The sequence below is a fragment of the Siphateles boraxobius genome, unplaced genomic scaffold, assembly GCF_051911475.1.
Source record: "Siphateles boraxobius isolate OS27281-9 unplaced genomic scaffold, OSU_SipBor_1 68, whole genome shotgun sequence".
NCBI lineage: Eukaryota > Metazoa > Chordata > Actinopteri > Cypriniformes > Leuciscidae > Siphateles > Siphateles boraxobius.
This window is the reverse complement of record NW_027509195.1, coordinates 10,850,948-10,872,947: the sequence shown is the minus strand read 5'-3', so window position 1 is coordinate 10,872,947 and position 22,000 is coordinate 10,850,948. Positions and strand designations below refer to the sequence as shown.

Here is a 22,000-nt window from a genome sequence, read left to right as displayed (position 1 = left end):
GAAAATATATATATTTGAAAATACAGTATGAACATATATATTTGAAAATACAGTATGAACATATATATATATATATATATATATATATATATATATATATATATATATATATATATATATATATATATATATATATATATATATATATATATATATATATATGTTCTTAAGTTGTTAGTAATAGATTGTAGTTGCTTTTAAAATAGCATAACATGGGACGTACTGTATGTAAAAAAAAAAAAAAACATACAAGACATGATAAAGAAACAAACAAAAAATGAAAAAGGGAACATGGAAGTAAATGACGACAGAGGAGGAACTCAAAACCAGACAAGGTTGATGTCTTCACATTACTATTGCTCAGTATGCAGCCTACTTGAGGGAGCAAAAATGATTGTGAATCTCCTTGCGGGCATATGGATTCTGACATCTTTGATTCTGTCAGGTAAGACTTAGTGCACGATGAAACATCAGAAGAGTTCTCTAAGACTAAGACCATATAAGTTGCTTTTGCAGGGACAGATGGGAATGTTATTTAGACTTCACTTTGTTTCCAACCAGCTGTTTCTAATAAGATTCCTCAGAATTACTCATATGCTTCCATTTCAGGCGTCCTTGCTGTCAACTGGATAGTGCGTGTTCCTATTGATCCAGTCTATGCTCCTCTTGGGTCTTCTGTAGTTCTGCAGTGCACCTATGACTTCCCTGAGGAGTCAGACCAGGGAATACGGCACAAAGTGCTGTCAGAGATGTGGTGTCTGAATCAAAGTCACTGCATCACTCCGAGATACGTGTACCACAGCGCAGGGATATTTCCCGAGCCCTCGTATCAGGGCCGCGTCAGGTACTTTGGGCAGACGGGGAGCAAAAACTGTTCTCTGATGATTTCTGATTTGAGGTCAGCAGACAGCGGCGTGTACATGTTCCGGTTCATCACCGACCACCTGAAGGCCAAGCTACCAGGACAGAGAGGGGTGAATCTACAGGTTACACATCAGATACAAAGTAAGTGCACTTAAATTGCACATTTTGATAATTGAATTTCCAACGGTTTCAGTCATTTGTCAGTACTGAATGATTTAAAAATCATTTTAGGGGGTAAAATAAAACGGTAACACTTTAGTTTAGGATCCAGTTCTCACTATTAACAGGTTGCTTGTTTATTACTATTTATAAAGCACATATTAATGCCTTATTCTGCATGATTCTGCATCCCTTAATCCTACCCAATATATTTGTTACAGTATTTATTAATCTTTGTTAACAAATACAACTGTTTATTAATAATTAATGTTAGCTCAAGTCCATAAAACTTTTTATTTTAATGTTTTATTAGTAAGTGTTGATACTAACATTAATTAAGATTACTAAATGCTTTGTTAGTTCATGTTATAACTAATGCAGTTAACTAATGCTAACAAATGGAGCAGTAATGGTGAAGCTACCATTTATATTAATTTAATAAGGTTATTCCTATGTATTCTGAAATAATTAAAATGTGTTTAGTACTTTGGTGTTACTAAGAAAGTGAAATACCGTACAAAAATTCCAAATCACATTTAAAATGAACATGAATCTTTATGTTTGAAGAAATGTGTGAGACAAAAAAAACAACAATTGTCTGTTTTCCACTGTTCACACAAAAAGTAAAACTTCCGTTGTCAGGCCATAGTCAGTTGTTCACAGGATGACATTAGAAAACACATTTCCTCAAACAAAAGACACTTCCTCAGAGAAATCTATCTAGCTTTCATGACTCATTCTGATTTTTTTTAAACTATTTTAAACAGTGAGCAGTCTATTTGGCATTATTTAGCACAGATAAATTAATTTGTCAGACAAATTACACAGAAACACACTGTCTGTGTGTGTGTGTGTGTGTGTGTGTGTGTGTGTGTGTGTGCGTGTGCGTGTGCGTGTGCGTGTGCGTGTGCGTGTGTGTGTGTGTGTATCTATCTGAAAGAGTTACATTGTTCTAAATTCCCCACAGCAAGATGTGCATCTTCATCTACTGTTGGCATTGTGTTTGGAGTTATTGTCATCATTATCGCAATAGCAGGCATTATGATATTCATCAGACACAAGTCCAGGTAAGCAAAGCACTTATCAATAACCAACTTTTTTGCCATCATTCAAAGAAACTAATGGAATATGGCTTTGTCTTTCAGGAGAGAGAGGTCAACATCACTTTAAACAAGCAATCAACATCCTATTAGCACAGAGGATGAGAAAAATAACCAGTGGCTGTGACCAAAACAGATACTGTAATTTTTTTTCTGTCTGTATGCTACTTTCACATTCTTTTACAGCATTTCTGCATCTATTATGGAGTCTATTATTTATCTTTTTATATTATTTTCTGCATATCAAACAGCATAATGTATGCTGTATATCATATTTTGTCTTACATTCTGCATGTTGCCGACCGCCACGGTGAACGTGATTTCACGAAGTAAAACATGTTCCTGGATCAACATCTTTGTTGATTCTAGAACAACATTCCAATCAACCAATCAGATATGAGGGACCAGTTTACAGTTAATGTCAAGTTTAGGGTTACAACCAGAGTTAAGGGTTGCGGTTGCGAAGTGTGGACATTGAAGAAAGAGGAAGAAGGCGCATTCAGGCTTGATGACCCGAGGGACTGATCAACACAGATCAACAGAGCCTGAAATAAAAAAGAACAAAGAAAAGTAGTAGAAAGTAATGAATTTATGAAATCAGCAGGAATGATATTATGGATTCTCACATTGTAAATCATAGAAAACTTCTTCACGTTCTGTTTTCATATAATTTGATTAACAAAGCACTTGGTACTTTGTTCGCGGTTTAAATTTATTTAATCTATTTAAATTAAAAATTGCTGTTTATAATATAATAGCATTCTTTGAATGAATAGTTCACAATTACTGTCAATCTGTTGTTGTTTTTTACTCACCTGAAAATCATTGACAAATATTCACACAGCCCATTTCTACTCAATTATGGGTTATGGTTGGTGTATTTCCAGGTAGAAATAATAAAACCCAATTTCCCATGTGATTGTAGACTTCACATTATTTTAATGAAACATTGAAATATTCAGGAAACTAACTTGATTTACTTTCTTTTTTGCATGGTGAAGTTGTAAGGTGAGTTGGTTAATTTATCTTGAATAGAAGTAGATCTAATACTTAGTATTTAAAAAATAATAATTTGGGATTGCAATACTGTTTTTGTCAGTTGGTTGCAGCAGAGATGAAACAGGATCTAAGTGCAGCAGTCTTCCCTTAGAAATAAACTCTAAACTTCACAAAACAGAATCTCAGGAACACAACAACCAACATTAAACGACGTAGAACTGACAATGACCTAAAAGACACACATGGCCCTATTTTAACGATCAGAAAAGCAAGTATCAAACGCAAAACGCATGTAACTTTGTGGGCTGATCTCGGTGGGATAAATGACTCTTGCGCCCGAGGCAAATCTAAAATGGGTTGGTCTGAAGTAGCTATATTACTCATTGGTGTGTTTTGGGCATAACGTGAAATAAAGCAATCAGAGCGTCATCTGACATACCCTTTAAAAGACGGTCTTGTTCCATGGTGGATAGCTATTATGGTGGCGGATTTGCCAGGCGCACGCAAGGAGCAGTTCACAGCAGAGGAGACCGACGTTCTCATCAGGGCCGTAAAAGACAGAGAAGTGACATTGTATGGGGATGGGAGAAACCCACTCAAATTAGCTTCGGTTAAACAGGCGTATAATAATTTGGGTAAATGTGTAAGCTAAATTTATGCCTATTTTTTCACATCTTCATGGACACCACAATGATTTCCCTCGTGTGGTAATGTTTTTCTTTGTAATTATGTATGGTTTGCAAAAATGGGAACTGCTGCGTCTGTGTAAATGAGAGAAGCAAAGTGTACGCGCATTGTGCACACGCTACATTATGGCCAAGCATGCACCCTTAAAATAGCATCTGAAAAACACGCCACTGACTTTAGACTAGGTTTTTCCTGGTCTGTGGCAGAATTGTTTTCTGAAACTACAAAATAGCACCAGGGAAAGTTTGCGCCGGAACACGCCTCCTCTTTTTGGGAGCGCAAGGGGCTGTTTAACCAAACACACCTGAACCAAACTAACTAAAATCAGTTACCAAGGAGACAAACAGGCGAAGGACAGAACTAATTAGCAAACTAGAAATCTAACCAAGAAACAAAGACATTCACAGACCAGAAAAACAGATAAGAAAAAAAAATGTGATAAACTAACTCAAAAAATAAAAGTACGCCATATTAGATCCACAGGGGTGGGAGGGTGGGTACCCTGAAGGCTGACAAGGGCATGGATTAGTTGGACAGGAAGCCTCCAGGCAGGCGCCAGCAGTTCCATGGCCCAGGTAGGTGGAGGTAGCTCGGGGGACCATGAAGGATTGGCCTCCTTGGCCTTGATACTAGGCTCGTATAAAAAAATTATTGGGAGGAGCTATAGGCTAATGGGTTGAAGAAGACCCCGGAGCGGGATCAGGGGCTGGAGACGTCACTGGACTCCGGTCAGGGGCAGGAGCCGTCACTGTACTCCGGTCAGGGGCTGGAGCCGTCACTGGACTCCGGTCAGGGGCTGGAGCCGTCACTGGACTCCGGTCAGGGGCTGGAGCCGTCACTGGACTCTGGTCAGGGGCTGGAGCCGTCACTGGACTCTGGTCAGGGGCTGGAGATGTCACTGGACTCTGGTCAGGGGCTGGAGTCGTCACTGGACTCTGGTCAGGGGCTGGAGTCGTCACTGGACTCTGGTCAGGGGCTGGAGCCGTCACTGGACTCTGGTCAGGGGCTGGAGCCGTCACTGGACTCTGGTCAGGGGCTGGAGCCGTCACTGGACTCTGGTCAGGGGCTGGAGCCGTCACTGGACTCTGGTCAGGGGCTGGAGATGTCACTAGACTCTGGTCAGGGGCTGGAGTCGTCACTGGACTCTGGTCAGGGGCTGGAGTCGTCACTGGACTCTGGTCAGGGGCTGGAGTCGTCACTGGACTCTGGTCAGGGGCTGGAGCCATCACTGGACTCTGGTCAGGGGCTGGAGCCTTCACTGGACTCTGGTCAGGGGCTACAGCAGTCACGTGTGTGCAGCTTTTGAATTTCCCTGGAACGGGCTTGAAAATGGGCTTTTGAAAAGCCCCTGGAATGGGCTTTTGAATTTCCCTCACTGGAACGGGGAGGTGAATTTCTCTCATTGGAACAGACTGGTGAATTTCTCTCACTGGATCAGACTGGTGAATTTCTCTCACTGGAACAGACTGGTGAATTTTTATCTCACTGGAACAGACTGGTGAATTTATCTCACAGGAACAGAGTCTGCAATTTATCTCACAGGAACAGACTCAGGAATTTATCTCACAAGAACAGACTCGGATAACAATGGCTGTGGCTGGCACGCTGGTTTCCTCTTCGCTCTCACTGATGGTAAAAGGGGAACCATTGCAGAGGAGTACCCAATCCACATACTCCTTAAATGTCCCTCGAGGTCCGTCTCCGGGCAGGTGCAAAAAACACACACAGGCTGTCATCATCATAAATGGATGAGATGGTGTAAATCCAGGAACGCCTGTGTCTTTCTCTCGAAGGACTGGCTCTCGAAGGACTGGTTCCCCGGTGAGAGGAGGATAATTCTTACTGCTGCTAAATCCATTTTAAATGTCAGCGTTGGTTGCAGCAGAGATGAAACAGGATCTAAGTGCAGCAGTCTTTATTTAGAAATAAACTAAAAAACCCAAAAAACAGAATCACAGGAACAAGGATCAGGAACAAAACAACCAACATAGAAATGACCATGAACTGAAAGACACACAGGGTTTAAATAGACAGCAAACAAGAGGGGCTAATTAATTAAACAATCCTTAACAGAATGAACTCAAATCAGTTACCAAGGGGACAAAGAGGCAAAGGACAGATCTAATTAGCAAACTAGAAATCTAACTTAAGCCGGGTTCACACTGTGTGATTTATAATAGTCCTTTACGACTGTTGCTTGTCAGACTGTACAAACATGATCATCGCTGTAAGCCATGTCACACTGTAAGATCTCCGTAATGTCATTAAGGTCAGACTGTACGACAGTCAAGACACATTAAAAACAGACGCAATTAAGAAAACTCGTCCAGAGTTTTACATCATCAATCAATGACACGTTCAGTGATGTGAGCTGCACTACATGCGGGATTGAAATGGTGGCTACAAAGAAATCTCTAACATTAATTTTGGTAATGGCTTGTCCAGAAAAACTTAGACAATTTGACAGTCGTAGTAGGAGAAGTCAAACTGCAGGATGTGAGTCAAATCTTCTGACACTGCAAGATTTTCGTCTGAGGTCAAATTTGATCGCAACGTCATTAATCGGCTGTCGGTGAACATGTCAAAGACTTCAGATTTTATCCTAGGATCAGAGGAATCTTTTAGGATTTGCAAACATTTTCTCAGATGGCCAAATCGTGGCCAAAATCATACAGTGTGAACCTGGCTTAAGAAACACAGACATTCACAGAACAGGAAAACAGATCAAAAACAAACTCAGAATGTGACAACCAGACTTAAAACATTACAGCATTGTTGCCAGAATGTTTAAGAAAACAGACTTTATGTTATCATTGTAAGAAATAATATTTTATTTGGAGCTTCCTGTCAGGAACCGCCGTTACACCATGTCAATTAAATTGAATATTTAAATGGCATTTTTTTATGATCAGTTTAATCAGATCTATGGGACAAGAAGTTTGCACAGCATATTTGAGCCTACTGTTCAAAAGTATGGGGGAAGTAAGATTTGGAAGGAAATTTATATTTTTATTCAACAAGGATGTATTAAAGTGATCAAAAGTTGACAGTAAAATATTTCTGTTTCAACTAAATGCTGTTCTTCTGAACTTTCGATTTAAAGATATCTGCAAAAAATCAAGGCTTCCACAAAAATATTAAGCAGCACAACTGTTTTCAACATTGATAATAATAATAAGAAATGTTTCTTGATTTCTGAAGGATCATGTGACACTGAAGACTGGAGTAATTATGCTATTCATCTTTGATCACAGGAATAAATTACATTTTAAGATAGAAAATGTAAAAAGAGGTTGAGCACAAAAGCCTAAAAAAATTTCAAAAATTTTACTGAACCCCAAACTTTTGAACAGTATCTCAGTTTTGAGCAACTGAATTTTTATTAGAACAAGCTGTGTTACAGCTGGACACAGTTGAACATAATATCCAATGGAGATTTCATCTACCTGTGTGGCCTTTTTTCAAGTCTCTGACTTTCAGGCAACATCAAGTGGTCCACACATGCTCTATAAGTACATGTAGTTTAGAAAAAAATCCCTGTGTGGTTTCACAATTTCTTCTATCACTTGTTGTGATGTTTCATAAGTTAACCGCTTTAGATTCCAGACTCTTCCATCCCCTCTCTCGTTTGCTTGGTGAAAACAATATTAGGACCATCTTTGAGCTTCTTCCCTCAATCTAGAGGTATGCTCGTGACCTTCACCTGGTCCAGACTGTAAATTAAGATGGCACACACAACATCTCTTGTTTTAATATGACAGAGGACTGCCGCAAACCAGCACACATGGATGGTGTAATTGTGTTTAACCTGGGCATGCGAGAGTAATGCACCGTAATGTAGTTGATTTGTCTCTGTTCTTCGGTGCTCCGAACAGCTTCTTTCAGGGGTACGATGGATGGGTAACTGCTATCATAGATCTCCTCTGGCTCCTCCTGAAACAGGCACAAAATAAAACACTCATGTGTCACATTAGTTTGTACAGTATGGCCCAATATATTCTACTATATTCTGAACTATACATTCTTAAAGGAACACTCCACCGTTTTTTGAAATAGGGCTTATTCACAGTCTCCCCTATTAAGATACCTGGGCAAAAGCATTTTTATCTCAGTGCATGTTTTGTCTTAGTTTGGGAGTGCCGACGCTAGCTTAGCTTAGCACAATGAATGGAATCCTATGTTGTCAGGTAGCATGTCTTGAGTAAAAGTGATAAAAAAATAAAAAAACGAATTACTTCTTGTGACTTGCGTATTCACAACAAGTACAAATAGCAATCCAGATTAAGACTAGGCGATTTCCTAGGCAGATATTGACTTGGGACTATATTAGGGTGAATCACAGGCGAAGCACTGCTACTTGGGCGCAGTCATATCACGCAACAGCTGAAATCCCCCAACTTCCGTCAACATACCGGCGTGAATATTAGCTGGCTATTTTTCCGACAGTAGACATAGTTAATGGCGATGGACATGGGGGATTTTGTGCGAGACGAAGTGGGTGACTTCTCAGACAGTCATGATACAGAACCATACCTCTAAAAACCGAGTTTTCAGAAGAGGAGCTGCGTTCAATGGAAATAGACCGACAGAAGGAGGAGGTTGCGATCGCTCAACAGCCTGAGGACGTGAGGATGACAGCCAATTTTTTCACAGGTAACGATAACAGCGAATTTTTTTTTCAATCATGTTGTTCATGCTAAACAGGTTGAACTCAACATGAGGTTATAATAGATGAGGCAATTTGAACCATACTCTATATACAGCTTCTCAGCATCTATCTTACAATTGAATAAAGACACAGATTCACGTAAGGAAGCATAATGAAAGACAACTTACATGTGCACTTTTTTCTGCCAGTTATTTGAAATGGATGGGATGGCCGTATCCTTCAGACGTAGTATTTCTGGTAGTATAGCATTTTTTCAACATAATCCTCCGGTGGGGCCGGGCGATAAATCGCACGATATTGTTATGCGCATGTCGTCAGTAAAGCCGGTTCCTTGATTAGTAGTAAATAGCCATCACCTGCTTTCAGATGGAGCGGCATTTACTACAAAGAGCCGTAGTTAACTGACAAGCTGAGCCATATCGCATCAATATCGCGGACGTATCGCCAGCGATAATTAAAGCGATATGGCTCAGCTTGTCAGTTAACTACGGCTCTTTGTACACAGCAAAAACTCCAGTGTTAAATTAACACTCATGGGAGTGTATATACGTGGCGATACGTGGGGAAACACACATCCAAGACACTCACAATCAGCACTGGTGCTCCCCAAGGGTGCGTTCTCTCCCCACTGCTCTTCTCCCTGTACACTAATGACTGCACTTCTAAAGACCCCACTGTCAAGCTCCTGAAATTTGCAGACGACACCACTGTCATCGGTCTCATCCGAAATGGTGACGAGTCTGCTTACAGACTGGAGGTTGAACAGCTGGCTGTCTGGTGCAGTTATAACAACCTTGAGCTGAACACGCTCAAAACAGTGGAGATGATCGTGGACTTCAGGAGGAACAGCTCAGCACTCCTCCCACTCACCATCATGAACAGCACTGTGGAAGCAGTGGAGTCATTCAGGTTCCTGGGCACTATCATCTCTCAGGACCTGAAGTGGGACAATCACATTGACTCCACTGTGAAAAAGGCCCAGCAGAGACTGTACTTCCTTCGCCAGCTGAGGAAGTTCAACCTGCCACAGGATCTGCTGATTCAGTTCTACTCAGCCGTCATTGAGTCTGTCTTGTGCGCTTCCATCACTGTCTGGTTTGGTTCAGCTACCAAATCAGACATCAGGAGACTACAACGGACAGTCCGGACTGCGGAGAGGATTATTGGTGCCCCCCTGCCAAACCTCCAGGACCTGTACTCTTCCAGAGTGAGGAAGAGAGCAGGTAAAATCATCACAGACTCCACTCACCCTGGACACCACCTGTTTGAACTGTTACCGTCAAGACGGAGACTCAGATCACTGGCCACAAGAACATCTCGGCACAGGAACAGTTTCTTCCCACAGGCCATTTCCCTCCTGAACAGTTAACACTCCTCCCAAGGCATATGCCTGTAAGTGCAATACTCCCACTGTTTAGTGCAATATCCCACAACTCAGGTGATACTTATATGTAGATTTATTTATTTATAATATTCAAAACACTGTAAATAGGTTCATAATCTGTAAATCTGAAAATGTCTATTCTGACTAAACCCAACTGTGATAGTTTTATTCTCATATATTTATATTTTTATTTTTTATTCTTATAATTTGTAGTATTATGTTTCATGTTGTATTTGTATATGTCCACTCGAAGCCTCAGTACCAAAACAAATTCCTTGTGTGTGCAAGCACACTTGGCAATAAAGCTCTTTCTGATTCTGATTCTGATTCTGATTCTGATATGAGTCCACACTCAAGAGTGTTGAAGTTAATGAGATAATTAAGTGGTTAATTTAGTGATTGAGCATTATTGAAGACACCTGAAGAATCACTGAAGGAGAAAATCTCAAATTGTAAGCCACCGTTATGGCGATCATTGTATACTTTAGTTGGGCTCTTGACCCTTATATTATTAACTTTAAATTTTGTTTGTAATTTGTGTGCAGTTATAACTGCCAGATGAACAAAGAAAAAAAAAAGTGATCTGATGGTGTTGGTTATGTTATGACAATCATCATTTAAACTTTATGTTTTTGATTTATGTTGTTTGTTACAGCATAACCGTGATTCTGCATAAATATCCAGAATTTTAGCTATAATATAAAGGATTTCTTAAAAGTTGTTTTCTAAAAAAAAAAATCTTTCTTTTAGGCACACACAGACTTCAAGATTCAGTCTTTGCATCTCAACAATGGTGACGAGCAGAATATTCAATTAGGAAAAGTAAATTACATAGAAAATTCAGATCATAATTTATACATATCGCAATGCATGATGGGAGCCATTACTGAGTTGTGATTGGTGGCAGCCACTGCAACATGCTTTATTATTGTCACCATTGTTGAGATTCATAGGCTGATTATTGATGTCTGTGTGTCTAAATAAATTTATTTGAAAAAGTTGAGATCAGAACAATGTTTATTATATATTTTGGATTGTAAGAAACATACCTATACTCATATATGCTCTAAAATCACAAAGTTGTTACCAGTAAGTTAAACCAAACTATCTCAATAAGATTCATTTTCAGATCACAGCATGATTATGCCAGAACATAACCAACACTATCAGATCACACTTTTCTTTGTTCATTTGACTGTTATAATAAAATAACAGCAGACAAACAAATTTAAAGTGAATGTATAAAGGTTAAGAGCCCAACTAAAGCAAACACTTATCGCCATAACGGTTGCTTACAATTTGTGATTTTCGCCTTCAATGATTCTGCTTGTTAACATCAGGTGTCTTCAATAATGCTCAAACATCACTAAATTAATCACTTAATTATTTCATTAACTTTAACACTCTTGAGTGTTAATTTAACACTGGAGTTTGTGCTGTAGAGTAAATGGCGCTCCATCTGAAAGCACGTGAAGGCGATTTACTACTAATCAAGGAACCGGCTTTACTGACGAGATGCGCATAACAATATCGTGCGATATATCACCCGATATATCGCCCAGCCCTATCCTCCGGTGCAAAATGCTCTTCGCAAACACGATACTGGCTAATTTTGTAGTGAGGTGTTGAAGTTCAGATATCCAGAGCACCTAGCCATCGATTTCTCAGTTCCACATTCGGTGGAATTCTGTGAAACATCACATTCGTGTATGTCCTTTGCTCGTTCTCACAACCTTTTGCAGATAATTACAATGTTTGCTGTAACTTCTCAAACTAAACACAATGCAAAAGCGAAGATACTCAGTGCAGGTCAGGTCATGCCTGTATGTTGACGGAAGTTGGGTGATTTCAGCTGTTGCGTGATATGACTGCGCCCAAGTAGCAGTGCTTCGCTTGTGATTCACCCTAGTCCCAAGTCAATATCTGCCTAGGAAATCACCTAGTCTTAATCTGAATTGCTATTTGTACTCGTTGTGAATACACAGGCCACAAGAAGTAATTAGGTGTTTTTTTGTTGTTGTTTTTTATCACTTTTACTCATGACATGCTACCTGACAACATATGATTCCATTCATTATGCTAAGCTAAGCTAGTGTCGGCGCTGCCAAACTAAGACAATGCATGCACTGAGACAAAAATGCCTTTGCCCACCTATCTTAATGTAGGGGAGACTGTGAATAAGCCCTATTTCAAAAAACGATGGACTGTTCCTTTAATATCAAAACTACAATTAGTGCACCACAAATTACTCTACATGTATGGTGCCTGTGGTGGTATACTATTTCTGGTGGAATTTCCAATTACGAGATTCAAAAATTGGAACTACAGTATGACATAAAAACGAAAATGATGACATACTAAGTCATAATAATGAGATACAGTAATGAACTCAGGCTGGGCGTTTGTTGAGAATCCATATGCAGAAGTTTTATTGAAGCAGAAAATCCAAATCGACAGGCAAAGCAATGGTCAAAGATACAGGCAGGGTTCAGTGAACAAAAATAGGCAGTCCAAGTAAGCAACCACGGCAAAAACAGTAATCCAAAAACAAGATATCCAAAAGGCAGGCAAAAGGTCATAACAAGAGGCAAAAAACAATAACAATGGCTAGAACGCTCAGTAAGGCAGAAAAAACTGACAATACTTTGCAAAGTGTTAGTGGAAAACATGGCTCTTTATATATACCAAACAGGAAGTGACTGTAGAATAAATTGAGTGATGTCAGTATTCAGGTGAGGGCTCCCTCTGTTGGTTGGAGGGAGCAGATGTTACAGATACTAGGAAATTCATAATTTCGACTATCTCATAATTTTATACTTTTTAATTTCATAATTATAACTTAAATGAAAATTATGACTTATGTCAAGTTAAATTATGACTTATGTCAAATCTCATAATTATGACTGTCATAATTTGACTTAGTATGTCCTAATTTCAACTTTTTATCTCAATTTCATTTACCTTTTTATCTCATAATTATGACTTAGTATATCATTATTAGGACTATTTATGTCATAGGTTCAACTTTTTGTCTCATAATTATGACTTTGCATATGTCATAATTATGGCTTATGTAATTCATATGATAAGTTGACTTAGTATGTCATTATTATTATGGCTTCGTATAATTTTCATACCCTAATTACCAAAGCGTGATTTCTGTGTGGCGGAAATGGGGTACATTTTGCAATTGAAAAAGATGAGGGTAAGACTTTTTTGTTGAGCAATGGTGCTCAGTTTTTATGTAACCCACCCTGAAAGTTGTAATGATTAAATTTGAGATTGGAAATTTAGCTAATGATAATGACAGTGGTATCATTTTATAACGATTTCTTACTAAAACACATCCTTTCACCAGCATACATACTTTTAGTGTGTATTATAAATATGTGAATTGGGACACAGTCCAGATAGAGAACATCTAGACTGTGTCCCAATTCAAATATTTATACTAAGAAAACTTACCGGAATATCTGACATTTTTGTGCCCTTGAAGAGAAACGTCTCTGAAGTTGATTCACTGAACAGAGTTTCATCCATTGGTAAATCAACTACTGGTGAACACTGTTTTTTAAGAGCACAAACCCATTTGATTAATGAGATCATTTTGTTTAGATTCAAATCATATAATGACAGAAGTAAATCTATAAAAACATTTTTTAATTAATTACCTGTTTTTCTTCCTCAAGATTTTCAGTGTCAACACGATGCATGTTTTTACTGCAAAAGAAATGTGAAATGATGTGTGTAAGATCAAATGAGAAGATCAGATATTTACCATTTTAGCACATAAACATAGAATCACCTGATCATGACGACCACGGTCAATGAGATCAGTCCGATAGACACACCCACTGCAGACGCCAATGCGATCACTTTCAGTCGGCCTGGACAAATAAACCACATCAACTCAATCATGCACATCAATCACCTGATTAACAAATACATAACATCTAACAGGGGTAACTATATGCCCAAAGATCCTCTCTCATAGCAAAACTGTTTGCATATACATGCATTTTAGTTGGCAAAAAGGATTAAACTCTTTGACACTAGTTATCTTTTAATTTGCTCATGTAAAATGGGTTTACCTTATGCAAATACATTTTCACACACACACACACACACACACACACACACACACACACACACACACACACACACACACACACACACACACACACACACACACACACACACACACACACACACACACACACACACACACACTACTGTTTAAAAGTTTGTTTGTGTTTTTGAAAAAAAGTTATTTGATCAAAACTACAGTAAAAACTGTAATATTGCAAAACATTATTGCAATTACAATGAAAATTTAATAATTAAATATGTAAATTTGTGATTTTGTAAAAGCTGAATTTTCAGTCACATGATCCTTTACAGTCGCATGATCCTTCAGGAATCATTCTAATATCCTGATTTGCTACTCAAGAAATATTTCGTTATGTTATTTAAAAATATGAAATAATTTAAATGTTGAAAAGAGTTGTGCTGCCAAATATTTTTGTGGACACCGTGATACAATTTTTTGCAGGATTCTTTGATGAATAGAAAGTTAAAAAGAACAGCATTTGAAACATAACATAATAATTGTTTTTACGGTATCTTTTGATCAATTCAATGTGTCCTTGAGGAATAAAAGTATCAATTTCTTTAAAAAATAAATCAGCAGTAACAGAAATATGATAAAAACACCAATGTTCAAGAAGCATTACATTAAAACATTACATTTATTAATACTAATAATCATAGGTAGATGTTTCATCCTCAAACGAACAATAGACAGATTGTTGAACACAGTAATTGTGTACTGACCTCGAACTTTCACCGTCAGAACAGGCGAGCTGTGAGTCCCGATGCGGTTGCGGGCCTCGCAGTAGTACTGGCCGCTGGCTCGAGGGCTGACCTCAGCAATGGTGTAGCTGGGACCCGATCGAGTTTCCCAGGCGTCAGCCGCATTGATCCGGTGCCAGGTGTAGTTCTCCACTGCTGGATTGGCCTGACTGCTGCAGGTCAGTGTCAAAGAGCTGCCCGCTTCGATCACAGGGGAAGGCTGAGCCAACACAGAGGTGTTTTTGGGGGCATCTGATACACAGAGAGAGAGAGAGAGAGAGAGTGAGAGAGAGAGAGAGAGAGAGAGAGAGAGAGAGAGAGAGAGAGAGAGAGAGAGAGAGAGAGAGAGAGAGAGAGAGAGAGAGAGAGAGAGAGAGAGAGAGAGAGGCTAAATAAGTAGTTCACACAGGCATCTACACAGTATAGAGTTTATAACATATACACTTACAAAGCACTGAAAGAGAAATAGTGGCTGATGTCTCCATGCCAAATACGTTCCATGCAGTGCAGTAGTATTGTCCAGCATGATGGGAACGCACACTAAGGAAGGTAAGATTTTGCGCGGCACCTCTGGTCCAGGGCTGGCCGCCGTTCACTTTGTACCAGGAGTATTGATCCACAGGAGGGTTAGCGTTGCTGCTGCAGGTCAGATTGACAGCAAACCCTTCCATAATGTCTCCTTTAGGGCTGATGAGGATTATTGTGTTCTTTGGGGAGTCTGGAAACATGCATAAGTATATTTTGCAATACATAAAAGCACTGTTGTTGATTTCAGATACACTACTGTTCAAAGGTTTGTGTGCTGATGTTTTTAAAATAAGTCTGCATTTATTTGATCAAAATACAATAAAAACTGTACAATTTAAAATAACAGTTTTCTATTTTAATATATTTTTTTATTCACATGATCCTTCAGAAACCGTGATACATTGTTCAATTGTTAGGGTTGTTTGGGAGTGTTGACATGTGGTTCTTAACTTGCTAACTGTTGTTAACAGTTGTTCTAACTAACACTTTTTATTTAACTTTACTTAATATCTTAACTTAATTGTATAAATCTAATAATCTGTACTATTCACACACTATGACTTGTTTACACAGAAAAACCAAGTTAAGATTAATTGATTGGTTTGAGTGGCATTTTGTGAAGCAAAAAAACAAAAACAAAAAAACACGTTTTTGGGTGGGGCAATTCTTAATAGACTTTTCACTCATTTCCTCCACTTCTGCAGGTATCTTTCCCTAGTTGAATTCACTCATTACCCAACTTCATCTTGAATGTTGAATTGTCAACACAACTGAAACATTTTAAGATAATATCACATAAGCTAACTTCATAAATTGATGTTGTTTTTCCTAAAAGGTTTTTTTCTGAACTCACCATTATGGTGATTAGTGTTCACTTTGGATGAGCACTTGGAACTTCATTTATATTATCATAATTCTCTTCTTATTGATGCAGTGATGCAACAAGTAATAAATAAGTTGCTTTTAAAAGGTGACCTATAGCTTCTAAAAAATATATTAACTAGTCTATTTTTCATGTCAAATAATAATAAACACCTTTTAAAACTTTTAACTGGGCTGATACAATCCCTCTATATTTGTGACAATATCTTGCAATATTAAACCAGTCACACACCGACTTCAACATTCAGCATGCAAAATACAACAATATTAACAATTAAATGTTATTTATTATTACTCGTTTTAGTTACTAGAACTCTTGTGTAATTGAACTATACTAACCAAGCATTTGTCAGTGCAACATACTATTCCTATTTCACTTTACTTCATTTTTTTAAGGCAATCGGTTTTCATGCTTTTTTTAAAAGTATGTCTAACTAGTTAGATTTTACAGCATGGTTGCTAACTGGCTCACACCAAAAGTATCTTCCCTAGAAATGGCTTGGTTTATTTTTCCGATATATTTCTTTAGCTGCTTTTCTACCATCGGGCCGAACAATTCTAAGAAAGGTAAGGAACAGTTCCACTTGAGCTTGGCCTGATGGTGGAAAATCTTTCATCATTTGGCAGGTGATAATTCAAAATTTTGAAACGCAGTAGCACACTTAATAAACTGCACTATTTGAGGTATCAATCATGCTTATGGCATAAACAACGTGGGACAAGTCACGTACCAAAGTTTAATACTAACCTCTAACCCTAAGCATGACCGATGTTAGTAATGTTTGACTTAGCAAGTGAAAACAGGACGTAAATACTCCTTTCACGACTGAGCATCATGTGGCTTCCCAGCATATTTGACCTAAATATGTACACTTGATTCGAACTTTGATCTATTGGAGGTTGGCAGACTATGTGTGACAATGTGTCATAATGTCCTGCCAAAATTAAAGTTATTACACAAGAACCAGCAACTGATAAAACTCACAAAGACATCAGCCCAGCAAAATTGGAAACATGTGTCTAATTAGGGAATGTGAAAAGTTGAAATGTCTGGTGACATTTCAAAAAATAAATAAAAAGGCGGTCACTTTGACCTTGACTGTTAAACTGCACATCCTGCAGTTAGAAAGCTTCAATATGCACAGTAGAAATGCATGCAAACAACCCAATAATGCATAAATAGATTGAAGATAGATAAAAATAGAGGCAACCTACAGGTAACATTGAGTAGAAGCGGTCTGGACCGGTCTGTGCCGAGTGGGTTGCGGGCCACACAGAAGTACTCTCCATGGTCCCTGTAGTCCAAACTCCACAATCTCAGCTCCGGTTTAAAGCTGTCTGGCATGCTGCCACTCTCTCCTTCCTTAAACCAGGCAAAACTTTCTGCTGGCGGAGCTCCATCACTACTGCAGGTCAAAGTCACCGAATCGCCCTCTCTGACTGCTTCTCGAGGGGTGATCTGCACCGTGGTGTAGCGAGGAGCATCTAAGACAGAAAAAAATGGGACGAAATGCAAGCGATAATGGGAGAGGCCGGCTGACAGTTGAACTCAACTGCACACACTCAGAAACCTGCTTTTATCACTGTGTGCACTAGTTTTATGTATTTGGGACATTGATAAATAAAGCTTCATAAAATGTGTGTTTTTTAAATCTTTTCAAGACTGTCATGAACAATGTGTTTAAACACGTTTCAGTTATTAAATAACATTTCAATAACGAGAGAGATCTACAAACCTTTTCACTCTGCCACAAGGATCAGATGGGGTCATATTTATCATATTTACTGTTATTACCTTATCAATTCACAATAAAAGAGCCATGTTTGAAGTTGTGCCACCCTGACATTTGAAAATATACAAATTGCTGGACAAAGTTTTTTCAAGTATCTCAACAGCTTTTAAACTACTGATATTACTAAAAAAAACTTCATATCAAAGGATTCAAACCTAAATCCTAAATGCAAATGGGTTTGCAAACCTAAATCTATGCCATAATATTTAGATTTTAATTTTTCATTATTAATACACTGTTTTAAATAGTTTTCTTATTCCGTTCATTTTGTTCAGATAGTTGCTCCACTTGACATTTTGGGGGTTTAAGATAACAAAAGATAAAATAATATCTATTATTTAAATGTATTAAAAATTAGTTAAAACTAAATAGGTTTTATAAGGAAATTAAGGAAATAAAGCAGTTGGACACAAAAATATGCTTGCCACATCATTGACCCATTTAAAATATAAAATGCGGTTTCCTTGAGGAGCTATTTCTACTTAATATTAAATAATACATGTATACAACTAGTTAATTTAGATGTTTCCACATGAAGCATATTTTTAAATATTTGTAATACCCATTACTTTGTTTATCGTTTATTTCTGTTCTCTTCTGCTAACCAAGGCTGCATTTATTTGCACACAATAAAACAGTATTGTGAAATACAATTTAAAATAACTGTCCAGTAAAAATCCAGTCTTCAGTGTCACATGATCCTTCAGAAATCATTCTAGAAACACTTCTCATTCTAATCACACTGCTGAAAACAATTGTGCTGAGTAATATTTTGTGGAAACCAGAATACTTTGTTCAGGATTCTTTGATAAATAGGTTTGATAAAAAATGATCTGAAATCTAATTTGTTCTAAAATTATACAGTAAAAGTCTTTACTGTCACTTTGGGTCAGTTTAATGCACCCTTGCTGAATAAAAGTATTAATTTAATATTAATCCCAACCAAAAACGTACAAAAAAACACACACACACGCACACACACACACAAGCACAGAACTTTTGTCCATAAGCACAACAAATATTTTATACTCACATCCAAGAGCCAGGGTGACTCCCGGTGACTGAACGTTTTGAGGGGGTATTGGGCGGCAGTTGTAGGTACCTGCATGCTGGCTGTCAAAGTTATAGATGGCTGACAGCTTGCTGGACTGCCCCAAGTTGATCCCATTCTGATAAAGAGCAAAGTTCCTGCCAGATGCGGCACAGCCTCGTGCCACACAGCTCAGGAAGACCGTATCACCAGCAGCAAACATGTTGGCAATTCTTGGTGGATGTACGTGAACCTGAAGCTCTGGAACCAGGACAACATTTCACTGCATTTGGTCCATACTAGAACTTGCTTAAATATTTTAGGAGCAGCTAGATGGGTTTTCTCTACAAAAATAAGCAAATACACAATAAATAAAGTTTTTAATTTCTCAAATGAATAGATTTTTGAATAGAATTTTAGTGCAATTATTGCAGGTTGTTGCCAGGCCATTGCTATGTGGTTGCTTGGGTGTTTCTAGGTACTATATATTTGCCTATAAATATTCCCAAACACTCTTACCACAACTTCCACCCTGCCCGCTGACAGCCATTGGCCGAAAACACAGGTAGTTCCACTCCAAAAAGTCTATTGACTTACACTATTATTCACATTTTTAAGGTCAATAATATGTGTCTTAAGAGGTCTCTCTTGTTCATCGAGGCTGCATGCATTTATTTGACAAAAATACAGTGAAAACAGTAATATTGTGAAATAATATTAATCCAAATACATGCACTAGTTTTATGTATTTGGGACATTGATAAATAAAGCTTCATAAAATGTGTTTTTTAAAATCTTTCCAAGACTGTCATGAACAATGTGTTTAAACAAGTTTCAGTTATTAAATAATATTTAATAAATAAAATAGGATTTAAAATTAATATTTTCTATTGTAAAATATTTTAAAATGTAATTTATTTCTGTGATGGTAAAGCTGAATTTTCAACATCATTACTCCAGTCAGCAGTGGTCCTTCAGAAATGTTACTGTAATATGCTGATTTGCTGCTCAAGATTTGCTGCTTCTTATTATTATCAATATTGAAAGCAGTGTTGCTTAATATATTTATGGAAACAATGATACATATTTCCAGAAACTTTGAAAGAAAAATATTGTTTGGAAATAGAAATATTTAATAACATTATAAATGTGTTTAAGGTCACTTTTGATCATTTTAATGCATATGCTGAATAAAAGTATTGTAAATATTACTGACCCCGGTCTTTTGAACAGTACTGAATAGTTGTTACTACATATTAAACTGGGTAAAGATTTTTATAAAATAAAAAAAAATTCTTTCAATCTTTAAAATGTGGCCTCACCTGTGACGGAGAGTGTGATTGCATTAGGAGACGTCCATCTCTCCTGCTGGTTATCGGTCTCAAATCTGAAATGGTACATTCCTGCATCGCTCAGCTTTACGTTTGCGATCTGCAAACTGCATCTTTTGTGGCCCCCCAAGTATTTGACCCTGTCCCTGTACGAGGGGCTCAACAGATTCCCGTCAGTATGGTAGGCGATTTCCCGCCGGCCCTCCACAGAGATGTGGAACCACATGAACCGCGTGAAGCTGTAGGGCGAGGGGTAATCGTATCGGCACGGCAGGGTAACCGTGGTCCCAGCCCAAACGCAGATGTCCGTCCTGGAGAAATACACCAGCCATGGACTGGCCCTGACTCCTATAAAGCAACAGAAAAGTAATCAGAGGCCGGCATTGACCTCCGTAAGGTGTGCGCTGTTGATGCCAGGGATAAAAACAGGAAAAAACATGGATCAATACAATATAAATAACCTGTGCAGCAAGGGCACACAGGTAACATAAGAGCACAGATTAGACACAGAGTATCTGCATTAAGCAATCACATTAATGTATCGCTATAAAAACACAAGATACCTGTCCAAAATTACCTGACAGAAGAAGTGTAGAGTAAATGAAGGTCAGAATTACGCGTACCCACATCTCAGCCCTGTGTGTAAAAGCATGAAAGACAATAAGTGACTTCAAAAATGATCAAGAAAGAACCTGTTTTCTGAAGCAACAGCACCTGGTTCAGATGTTCTTAGCAAACGCTCCCAGTCGTCTGTGGATGCATGAATGCACATTTGTTGAAGAGGGAGATCCGAGTGGCACCAGACGCATGGCGTAGGACGATGAGCCGGAGAAAGCAGAAGTTGAAGGATGTGATAGGCTGGCCATCCCCTGTCTCTCTCTCTCTCTCTCTCTCTCTCTCTCTCTCTCTCTCTCTCTCTCTCTCTCTCTCTCTCTCTGAGCCTCTAAACTCAGTCTCTGTCTCCAGTGAAACTCTACTCCACCTTCAGCAAGGTGCACAGGGCAATAACTACAAGTTGCTGACATCCGCATCCCTCCTGTTCACACACACACAAACATGTTTAGGGGAACTGAGGTATCAGGAAGCACTTCTTTTAATACCACATTTACTTTGCTCCATTTCTTAATCAAAGTAACTTACTAAAAAGGCCATACTGTTTATGCAAAAAAAATCTCTTCTTATGTTAAAGGCAAGGAATAGTTTTTTAGCCTTATCATTTTCAGAAAGTTGCTTACAGTTTTATTACACATGACTATGACACATGGAATATATGTAGGCCTACTGTCATTTTAAGTCATTTCATTCAAAGTCAAATAATCTGTTTTGGAAATGTCATGAAAATGTACAATTTGAAGTAAAGTATTGAATTTCTTGTATTTGTAGTAAAACCACATAGCTATTTGGTAACACTTTACAATAAGGTTTTATTTGTTAACAGTAGTTAACTACTTTAGTGATCAAGGACTAAGAATGAACAATACTTCTACTGTTTTGGCTAATATTAATATCAACATTTACTAATACGTTTTAAGATTAAAAGTTGTATCTGTTTACATTAGTTATGCACTGTGAACTAACATGAACATTTTATTAACTAACATTAACCAAGTTTAATAAATGCTGTAAACATATATTGCTCGTTGGTTTATGCATTAACTAATGTTAACAAATGAGACCTTACTGTGTTTCTTAAAGTGAACTTTACTAATATGAAGTTTTTTTA

The 22,000-nt window shown here is 38.0% G+C and overlaps 2 protein-coding genes across 2 annotated transcripts; one reads left to right on the top strand and one right to left on the bottom strand.

The window, feature by feature from the left end:
• Positions 1-179: 179 nt before the first annotated feature.
• Positions 180-3,042, top strand: LOC143722631 (uncharacterized). The gene is made up of 4 exons (XM_077214033.1): positions 180-445; positions 610-1,005; positions 1,991-2,090; positions 2,169-3,042. Exons 1-4 carry the CDS (start codon positions 256-258, stop codon positions 2,191-2,193), a joined length of 711 nt encoding a protein of 236 aa, XP_077070148.1. The 5' UTR covers positions 180-255; the 3' UTR covers positions 2,194-3,042.
• Positions 3,043-6,622: 3,580 nt separating this feature from the next.
• On the bottom strand, positions 6,623-21,157 carry LOC143722630 (B-cell receptor CD22). Its single transcript, XM_077214032.1, has 12 exons — positions 20,992-21,157; positions 20,855-20,913; positions 20,269-20,625; positions 18,950-19,207; positions 17,339-17,608; positions 15,162-15,431; positions 14,696-14,965; positions 13,668-13,749; positions 13,534-13,582; positions 13,328-13,426; positions 7,618-7,742; positions 6,623-7,522 (listed from the first exon to the last, which is right to left on the bottom strand). Exons 2-12 carry the CDS (start codon positions 20,904-20,906, stop codon positions 7,483-7,485), a joined length of 1,872 nt encoding a protein of 623 aa, XP_077070147.1. The 5' UTR covers positions 20,907-20,913; positions 20,992-21,157; the 3' UTR covers positions 6,623-7,482.
• Positions 21,158-22,000: the final 843 nt, after the last annotated feature.

Bases quoted from the DNA above. Each gene is read 5' to 3' on its own strand.
- LOC143722631 (XM_077214033.1), top strand. From the start codon at position 256: ATGATAAAGAAACAAACAAAAAATGAAAAAGGGAACATGGAAGTAAAT. The intron at 446-609 runs GTAAGACTTAGT...CTTCCATTTCAG, and splicing joins GACATCTTTGATTCTGTCAG to GCGTCCTTGCTGTCAACTGG. The intron at 2,091-2,168 runs GTAAGCAAAGCA...TTTGTCTTTCAG, and splicing joins TTCATCAGACACAAGTCCAG to GAGAGAGAGGTCAACATCAC.
- LOC143722630 (XM_077214032.1), bottom strand. From the start codon at position 20,906: ATGTGGGTACGCGTAATTCTGACCTTCATTTACTCTACACTTCTTCTG. The intron at 14,966-15,161 runs GTAAGTGTATAT...TCTGTGTATCAG, and splicing joins TATTTCTCTTTCAGTGCTTT to ATGCCCCCAAAAACACCTCT. The intron at 7,743-13,327 runs GTAAGTTTTCTT...TGCCTGTTTCAG, and splicing joins CAAAAATGTCAGATATTCCG to GAGGAGCCAGAGGAGATCTA.